General features: G+C 48.6%; 1 protein-coding gene across 1 annotated transcript in view; it reads right to left on the reverse strand.

Moving 5' to 3' along the window:
- Nucleotides 1–6119: 6119 nt before the first annotated feature.
- The window catches only part of nlgn1 (neuroligin 1), a gene marked incomplete at both ends in the record, with an annotated part of 138578 nt that continues 134697 nt past the window's right edge, over nt 6120–10000 (reverse strand). The window contains 3 exons of the mRNA XM_083694768.1: nt 6120–6785; nt 7079–7235; nt 9070–9859. Of these exons, the coding sequence (XP_083550894.1) occupies nt 6120–6785; nt 7079–7235; nt 9070–9859 (1613 nt within the window). The remainder of the gene's footprint in view (nt 6786–7078; nt 7236–9069; nt 9860–10000) is intronic.

The raw sequence follows: 10000 nt of genomic DNA on the forward strand, positions 1-10000 counted from the left end.
GATGTTGCTGAGGGCCCTTATCCATCATTATATGGTGACTAGAACACTTGTTTGGTAGCATTATCAATGACACATTTTTTTGGGAGGAAATCCCAAAGCAATCGGCATACTGGTAATTTGATTTGTGTCGGTGGTATCAGGTGAAAAAACCACTGTCTCGCCTGCGCTCACGTGGGTGGAGTGGTGGTAATAGAGGTGTGTTCACGACAATGAGCAGGTCAAGTGCCATCATGTGCTCTGCAAAACCTGGCCTTGTAAACCGCACTAATATTTCAGACACCGGCTTGTTTTCACGCCGTTAAAATGTAGGCCTACATGAAGATAAAGACAGAATGATGACGGGTGCAGACTGGATATTGATGACGTCCATGTTCTGATGGAGTTTGGCATCTTGTGCGATCGCTCTATAAAACGCAACAGCTAAAAATGATGTGAAACCGTTCATACTAATATAAGTGATAAATAAATTATTTACCACAGAAAAATCACTGAAATTGCACAAAATGACCCTTTAATTTGTGTGCTAAACCTGTGGGTGGATGTTTGGTCTGAATTCACTGCACCCTTCATTAAATGAACAAGCATTCAGTAATGGGGCTGCTGACTAGGGGAGGCTGGTGGAGGTAGAAATCGGAGGACGGGGCTCATTGTAATGCATGGAACGGACTCAGGAATGCTGTCAAACATGTGTGCATTGAATGGAATGAGAGAGATTTGATACCATTCCTCATTCCGTTCCATGCATTACAGTGAACCCCGTCCTCCGATGTCTGCCTCCACCAGCCTCCCCCTGCTGCTGATGTTTCCCTGACAACAGTTTCTCCCACTGCATGTTCCCTCAGAATATCTCCTCTATCGTGTCAAAATTGGCCCACCTCACCAGCTGTTCACAGCACAGACAACATCAGTGTATATTGACACAAAAACCTTTTTTTCTTTCTTTCTTTACAGTGTTTATATTCAGAGTGAGCCAACAGTGCAGTTTGGCATTATCTGTGATTGATTGAGTCGGTCTCTCTGTGACGGGGCAGTTTTTCTTGGCTGTCGCCGTTTCCGCTGTTCAGTGGAATCGAATCATCGGTCTAATATTCAACACATGTAAACAGGCGTCAATAAAGAGTTGCGTCGAAAATGCATCAGCTTATTAAAATCATTTATTGTGCTCCAGAAGAGTAATTACTATTTAACCAGAAAGAAAGACAAGTGACAAATAATCTACATTACAAATGCCGTACCCACACTCACATAGCGCTTCTTTCATAGACATGGTTGAAAGAGCAAATCCCCCTTTTACAGATCAGAAAAAACCTTTCAAGATCTCTGTCGAGAGACTTGTTGTTGTTGTCGTCGTCGTCGTCATTGTTGTTGTTAAGAAAATGGCACTCGTTGCGTTACATTCATTCACGATGCCTGTCCCTCCTCTCCTCCTGTTTGTGTAGTAAGGCCTGGATAACAGTGCAGGCCCGAGTCACATGGTCCAGATGGTTCTAGAACCTTCAGGTATACCCACAGAATAGAGAACAAGAGTTCTAGAACGGGACACAAATGTTCTAGAAACAAAAACCAAAAGGGGACCACCATATTGGCTAGGAGCTTGTTGTGGATAAGCTAGCTTATGGGTGTTGTACAGTGGCGTTTGCTGCTGTAGCCAGTATTCCAGATAACTCCTAGTGGGTATACCCCCCCACCCCCACACACACCTCCCAACTGGCCTGGTGAGGTCCAGAGACTCAGAGTGTATACCCCCCACCCCCACACACACCTCCCAACTGGCCTGGTGAGGTCCAGAGACTCAGAGTGTATACCCCCTTCTCTCAAATAAGATCATTTCAAAGACATAATCACAGAGTAGCAGCTATTACTATGTAATAACACAGTAATAACACAGTAATAACAAATAATACCAGTGTGGTAATAGGACAGGAAAAGAAAAGCGTTACAGATTGTTTCTATAGTTTCAGGTAGTATGCCTACCCCCCCCATCCCCCCACCCACCCACCGCCCCTTCTCTGGAGGTCCTGCATGCCCCCACCCACCACCACCCCCCACCCCCCCGCCCTCCTCCTATCCCCACCCCTGCACCATGGGCACATTAATGCTTCACACCACACTAAGCTGCTGAAGAAGCTGGTGGAGGAGAGGAGAGAGCACTGTGAGCTGAGCTGTAGCTATACATATTCATAACTTTATACCTGGGGTAATTATATATGGGGGAGTGGGGGGGCGGGGGTGTAGAAGAGGGGGGGCGGGGGGAGTGTGGTCGGTGTTTACAATCCTCCCTGGTCATGTCGAGACTCTGAAGGAATCTGTTCCGCACAAGAAAAACCCTGTCGGCGTCTTGCTCTGTGACACTCTGTGGTCTGCTGTTGCTATGACGCTAATCCCAGCCCCTCCTGTTCCCACAAAATCATCCATCAAGCATGCTACTGCGGAGTTAGCTGGCTAGCACTTCTTCTTCTTCTTCTTCTCCTTATTCCTTTTCTTCCTCTTCAGTACTCACCTCTGTTGCCTCCTACACAGGTGTGCCGTGTCGCACCAGCAAGTCCCTGTCTCTCCCGAGTCCCAGATCATTCATCAAACACGCTAGACCTAGCGTTAGCTAGCTAGCGCTAATTTAGCATAACTCTCCCCTGCCAACAGGTATGCTATTGGAGCAGTGCTCCCCCTGTGTCTCCCTAGTCCCAGATAATTCATCAAACATGCTACACCTACCACTAGCTAGCTAGCATTAGTCTCCCCCTGCCAACCCCCTCAGTGTCGGGGCACCAATTACCACATAATTTATCCGTAGTGCAATTACATGTTTAATTGGATGGGTGGTTCTCCGTCCCCCATGAGTCATTTCAACAGTGAGGGAGATTGCTATTCAGGGTCACACAACAGCAATACACTGCTTGAATATTGCTGTATGCTTTTGGCCGTGTAGATACGGTATCAGAATTAGGCCCATTCTCTCTCCCCAAAAATGTGTCATTTGCGAGACAAACCGGCCGCCACACGAGCGTGCCATTTAGAATGCATGGCTAAATATGCCGCCCCAATTCCAGGTGGTATGCTAGGATGGAAATCTGAACACAACTATTGCAGATACAATGCTACTTCAAGTTCAAGTGGCGTTTTTTCAGCATCGTATGCCGCGCTTTATTTTGGCTGACTAGAGGCCCTGTGAGAAGGCTTTAAGGAAATGGAAACAAGAGAGAGAGAGAGAGCGAGAGAGAGAGAGAGAGAGAGAGAGAGAGAAAGAGAGAAAGAGAGACTAGAAAAAGACAAGCGTTTACTTAACTGTTCAAGATTCTACAGCTCGACCACTGAATTAATTACATTTCCTTGCTCTCTGTCTCTCTCTCTCTCTTTTTCTGTCTCTCTCTCTCTCTTTGTCTCTCTCTCTCTGTCTCTCTCTCTTTCTCTCTCTGTCGGTATGTGTCTGATAAGCCCCATCTCTTCCCCTCTGTGACTTCGTGCCTCTCCAAGCCTTTTCACTCGAGGGTTGGTATTTGTATGACCCATTGTTGCACCTCTGGCTAACTGCTCTAGCCGGCACAGGGCGCACGGGGGGGACAGGGACGAGGGGGGGGACGGGGGACGGGGGGGGCGGCCAGCCGGCCGGAGCACGCTCAGCTGTTCTTTACTCTGGTACTCGCCAGCCTAGGGGTCACGGGGACAGTCATAGTAGCACGCGCCGCGCGCCGACAGGCTCGTAGCTACACTGTGACACAGAGGCCTGTGTGTTCGTGAGACCGTGCTACGGAGACGGCCGTGAGCCGAATGGCGTCCGTTTTCACAGCACGCCGTCTCGTCTTCATTCAGGAGATAAAGACACGGACGCTAAACGAGGCGAATGGTAATTACTCTGTGAGAGATAACAGGGTGTGCTGATTGGCCGGTTCTGAGCTGGTTGGTTCTACTGCTGCGGTGAGGGTTCTATCTGCACCTGCGGTGCACCCTGGGAGAAGTGCACCATGGGACTTCATGAAGCCTCTCTCTCTCTCTCTCTCTCTCTCCACCTCTCCCCTCCTCTCCTCCACCTATTCTTATATACAGTAGCAGACTCAGCAGGACAACAGGGCGCTCTAAATCCAGCATGTTGGAGCCGGGGCCTCCTGGCTTCAATTACACATTTATACGCATTAATCCAGAAACAGCGCTACAGAACACACTCAATGAAAGGGTCATGAGAGGAACGGAAATCAACGCGGTGAGAGGTTTATAATGTTCCCTCTTCCCCCCCCTCCCTTCATCCCTCCTGCCCTCTCTTCATAGCCACGGGCACTCGTTCATGCTTGAGGAACCGTTCGTACGAGGAGGAGAAAATAAAGAAATAAAAAAAATAAAAAAAATAAAAATAAAAAGGGAAGAAAGAGTGCACGTAATTACTTTTCTACGTTAACGTTTGTCTTTCACTAGTAGCAAGACAGGTGAGAAGAAACCCATATCATGTATCATAGCAAAGAACATTGATCCAAACTGAAAATACAATGAAAGGGGGTACCCCTCTGCCGGGGATCCCCGAAAAACAGTGAGTGATTTCACCACTATCAAAAGAGTATTACCAACACACATTGTACAAAACTAGTCCTTATACCCAGGTTCAATCAAGCTATTGTGTATGCACGTTATGTCATCACCCCGTCACCCCGCCTACCCCATCCCCACCACCCCACCCTCCCCTTGCCCTTAGTAATGACCCCATGACCCTTTGACACCATGACCCTTTGACTTCCACGACAAGATTCCTTCCCATAATCCCATGGGATCTTGTAAGCCAACCAGAAGTAGCAGTTCCTTCGGTAGTGATCCAATGAGCATGGAAATGATTTCTTAATTATGACTTAATCAGCAGAACAGCCATCAAGCAGATAAATTGTCATGCGCATCGTGCTAAAAATATCCAGTTTTTCCGATTTTATCCTCCTGTTGTCTGTACGGAGACAGACAGACAGCACTTGAGTGATGGGGCTGTGTCTGCCAGTGGATTCATTCATCCCCCTCTCCCCTCGTTTGTTTTTGTTCTGCTGGCAGATTTGCAGTATTGACACCCCCCCCCCCCACCCCCCCATGGGGGCTTAAACAGCCTTGGTGCTTGGTGTACATATCTAAATATGTAAATAGGTTCTATACAATAAAATTCCCCACCCCCCACCCCCATCCCCACCCACCCACAACACCCTCCTCCCCCGAAAAATAACTGGTTGAAAAGAATCCAAGACATTGTTTTTTTTTTTTTTTCTCAAAATGTCTTCCATTGTGCATATTCTTTCTCTGTTTTTTTTTCTCTTCATTTTCAATCTTTTCCCTTTTTTTTTCTCCCGTTCATCTCGATTGTTTGTCATATCTTACATTTGCGTCCTTCCACTTGTTAGGGTAACACATGCCTAAATTAGTTGATCGGCATCTTGTTTTGTCTCCAGGAAGAGTAATGTAGTGTTTGATGCCTCAGGAAAACAATATGTTTTCTTTCATTTACAAAGCTCCTCTGAGGCTGTTCCCAAGGCTGTTCCCAAGGCTGTTCCCATAGGTTGTTCTCCTTCCTCAGAGAACAGCATCAAGCAATCGCTTGAAAAAAAATCCCAAAAGTTGATTCGCGTCTGTCTCCGGGAAAAGTCAACCTCATTTCACTGCGATACCCAGAAATTAAATGTTAGTTTGTTTTTTTCTTTATTTCATTTGGAAATATATTTTTTTTTATTGAACTTTATCCCCCCTCCCACCCCCCCCCCATCCTCATATCTTTTTTTTTCTTTTTCTATAAAATCAAATATTTTTCCTCCTAGAAAGAAATCCCACCGTATTCTCCTTCAGGTCGAGTATTCACAGGATCAGAAAGCACATATTCCACCAACATCTGTGTCCTCGGTGTCCACTCTATCACATGTGTGTACGAGCGTGTGTGTGTATGTGTGTGTGTGTGTATGTGTGTGTGTACGAGTGTGTGTGTATGAGTATGTATGTGTATGAGTGTGTGTATGAGTATGTGTACGAGTGTGTGTTTGTGTGTGTGTGTGTGTGTGTGTGTGCGTATAAGTGTGTGTATGTGTACGTGTGTGTGTGTGTGTGTGTGTGTATGAGTGCGTGTTTGAAACATCAGCGCCCGTCCTTCCGCAAAACATCCGTCAGTCCAGCTATACCCTGGTGGTCGAGTGTGAGTGTGGGTGGGGGTGAGGGAGGGTATTATTCTGTCCGGCGCTGGGGAAGGTGTTGAAGGAATGCAGCGACTGCAGCCCCTGCATGGTGTTGGGGATCATGGTGATGGTGTTGGGGGTCATGAGCGGGATGTCGTCAGGTGATCTTCGCATGGCTAGCGTGTAGTCTGGCGGACAGGCAGTTCTGAGAACCACCTCGTGTGGGTGCATGGCGTCACACTCGTGGTCCAGGTCCGTGTGCTTCATCTGCAGGGACATGATCTCCTCCTCCTGGGTGTGGGCCAGGTCATTGGCCGTGTTCCTCTGGGGGCTGCAGCGCCGGTGGACTTCGTGGCGACGCTTGTCCTTCTTGTAGTAGAGCGCGGCGAAGGCCAGGATGTTGAGGAAGAGGAGGGAGGCGCCCACGGCGATGGTGACGCTGAGCTCCGTGGAGTAGTCGCGCTGGTCGACTAGGAACGGCTGCTGGTGGCTGTCCTGGGTCTCCGTGGGGAAGGGGGTCGGCTGGGGACGCTTGGTGTTCACCGGGACCTTCTTCGGCGTACGCGGTGTCACCTCAGGCGGCGGGACCTTGGTCGTCGTGGGGATGAGCTGTGTGACGTCGTTGAGGCTGTGGAGGTGCGGCACCAGCTCCAACCACAGGTTCACCTTCGGATTCAAATCAGATCACAACTTTATTTAAAAAGTGCAATTTTACATCTCAACAATACAAGAATTAAGTAATAAATAAATAAAGTAATAAATGATTGAAATAGATCAGATCAATGAAATAGATTGAAAAGGACAGATGAAAGATAATCAACGCATTAAATAGACACTGTAATGCATGGAACGGAACAAGGAATGTTCCGAAACACCATTCCTCATTCCATTCCATGCATTACAACGATCCCATCCTCTGATTTCTACCTCCACCAGCCTCCACTCCGCCTGTGACCAACCTTGTTAGCGCGGTAGTGCTCCTTGACGCGGGGCTTCAGGCCGATGTGGAGGTAGAGCTGTTCCTTCTGGTTGTAGCGCGTCCATGCCACCTCCTCAAAGCGGTTGGGTTTGGTGTGGATGAACTTGGTGTCCTGGGGCACCGGCTGGTTGGGGTCCCTGGGGAAGAGAGAGAGAACACGTGCTTTAGACTAGATCTACTAGTCTCGTTCCAAGACCGCCCAGACCAACGCATCAAACTTGGCCTTCATTAAGCCAATGGGAAGACTGTTGAAAACAGACGGTGCATAGCCATTGGCTTTACTTCGCATCAATCTTCCCCCAGTGCTTGTGGACCACACGTTTATGATTCGGGGCTACGCCTCGCAGAGGTGTGATTCGCTGAAATCAAATAATAACAAATACCTCGGTAAATTCGCCAGGTGTGAGTCATCGTTATTCCAGGCTTATAGCGTGTGCGTTGTGCGCAATAGCCCAGGGACGAGGTTAGGCATCTACCAGGGGGAGGCTGGTGGAGGTAGAAATCGGAGGTCGGGCTCATTGTAATGCATGGGACGGAATGAGGAATGGTATCGAACACACCATTCCTCATTCTGTTCCGTGCATTGCAATGAGCCCCGTCCTCCGATTTCTACCTCCACCAGCCTCCACTGGCATCTACCATATCGCTTTCGCATTTCCTTCCTCGCTCTCAGGTGACAGATAAACGAGACTACAGGGGGAAAGGAAAGGAAGGCACTTTAGCCAACCGGTAACGCAGCCTTAGTACGAGCCAAGGCAACCAGCCATCCTGCCTGCCACATCATCACCAAAGGGAGGCCGCCGGAGCATGCCAGGACACCCCGCCCGCCGTCTCAGAACGGCATACGGACCCGGTAGGAACACATCATGAACCGGGGAATAACCATTCAAAATAGCTGCATTAATCTCCCAGGTGCCCCGTGTTGCATGTCAATTTGCTGTTATATATGTGGATCATTAGCAGGGCTGGCGTCCCACAGGGCTCGTCAGCTGCGCGGGGAGAAAAGCCATTGTCCTCTATTATACCCTCGACAAAAACTTTTATTGCCATGACTACATGCTTAAAGGCAATGAGGGAAAAATGATTTTAATTTAGTCCTTTCGAGAATACCGCTCTCTTCAGGCAAGCTGTCATTAATTAAGTGTGTCTTTGGGTGTTAGATGTTGGCTTAGAATACTAATTGATTTGTAGACCGAGAAACATAAGCTGTCACTGAAGAAATCGGGCTTAAAATCTTTTCGACAATGCAAGTGTTTGTGTGTTTTGTATTAGGGCTGACACACAGCGTTAAGGGATCTGGTTCAGAAGTCAAATATCAAATATCGCCCTGAGAGGGCCCGATTCAATCAGTTACAAACACCAGGTTTTTGAGGATATCTCAAAAATATGACTCCTTTCGTGCAGCAAGAAATCAGGTTCATTTTTTTTCAATGTTTGAGCTTCACACCAGATGTTGTTTTGTTGAGCACATGAATGATTCATTATTACCGTGTAAAAAGAATCATGTTTTTTCCTTTGTAATGGAAAACCTTTGATTGAATACTCAATACTCTATTTCAGCTTCACTCTCCCTCCCTCCCCGCAGGTAAATGAATGAATTTAGGCCATTGTGTAAGGCTTCACTTTATTGATCTACTCAAATCAAAATAAGTAAAATGTATTTGTATAGCCCTTTTAACAATACAATTGTCACAAAGTGCTTTACAACCGAAAAACAGAAACAACAGGAACAACGAACACAGTGAAAACGAAATAAAACTAACCCCCAACCGTGGACCCCCAAAGAGCAAGCCACAGAACAACTCCCCAGTGGGGAGAAAACAGTAGACACAGTGGCAAGGAAAAACTCCCTACAGTAGTAGGAAGAAACCTTGAGAAGAACCAGGCTTCAAGGGGGGACCCAATAAAATCAAATAAAACAAAAACAGTAAAATAATACTAAAACCAGATCTCCTCTCCTCCTCTACTCACCCGGTCTTGGCGAAGTTGGTCCAGTAGGTCATGACCACGGCGCTGAGCATCACGTCGTTCTTGGAGAAGTTACACGGGAACAGCTCCGTGGGTCCGATCATGGGCAGCCCGAACACGTATGGTATCTCGTCCCCGTGGGCGGCATCCGCCCAGGGGGGCACCTGCTCCGTCTGGCAGTGGTGGTAGAAGGCGTAGAAGTACGTCGGCGACCCAAAGCTGGAGTGGAGGTCCGCCGTCGCCACAGCCGGCGCCACCCACTGGTGGTCCGTGAACAGCGCCAGCAGCGTCTTCCTCCGGGTCTCAGGGTTGTGGCGGTCGGCCCAGTCCGTGTACATGAACTTAATCGTCTCCCGCAGGATGTCCTTGCCCTCCGGGTACCCGTAGAGGTCATCCACGAAGCTCGAGACGGCATAGTCGAAGTCGTTGGCCTGGACACCATTCTCGTTGTCCACGATGAGCTCCACGAACTTCAGCCCCTCCCCCTGGTTGACGCCGAGCATGATGTCATAGTTGAGGAACTCGCCCTGCTCCATGAGGATCTGGGGGTCGTCCGGGATGACGTCGCCGTCGATGACGGGTCCGAAGGCGATGTGGTAGCGGGCCGGCTGGATGTCCTGGTCCACCAGCTCCTTGTAGTGCTTCTTCTGGAGACACTCCACCAAGTCCAGGGTGTCCTTGAGGTTGCAGCCCACCTTCTTGGCCAACATGCGGGCATACTTGGAGGGCTGGAAGCTCACCGCCCAGCTAGATAACGCTGTCCCGCTCTGGGCTATGGCTCGCTGGAAAAGACCTGCGGAGAGAGAGAGACAGAGAGATGGGGTGGGGGGGGTATAGCAGGAGTGAGAGGACAATCACTGCGATCTCGTTGTCACCGCCGACTTGTGGAGAGACAGACTGAAATAAGAATTACGTTGAAGCTCAACTCAATACA

This window comes from Argentina silus (assembly GCF_951799395.1).
Source record: "Argentina silus genome assembly, chromosome: X".
Lineage (NCBI taxonomy): Eukaryota > Metazoa > Chordata > Actinopteri > Argentiniformes > Argentinidae > Argentina > Argentina silus.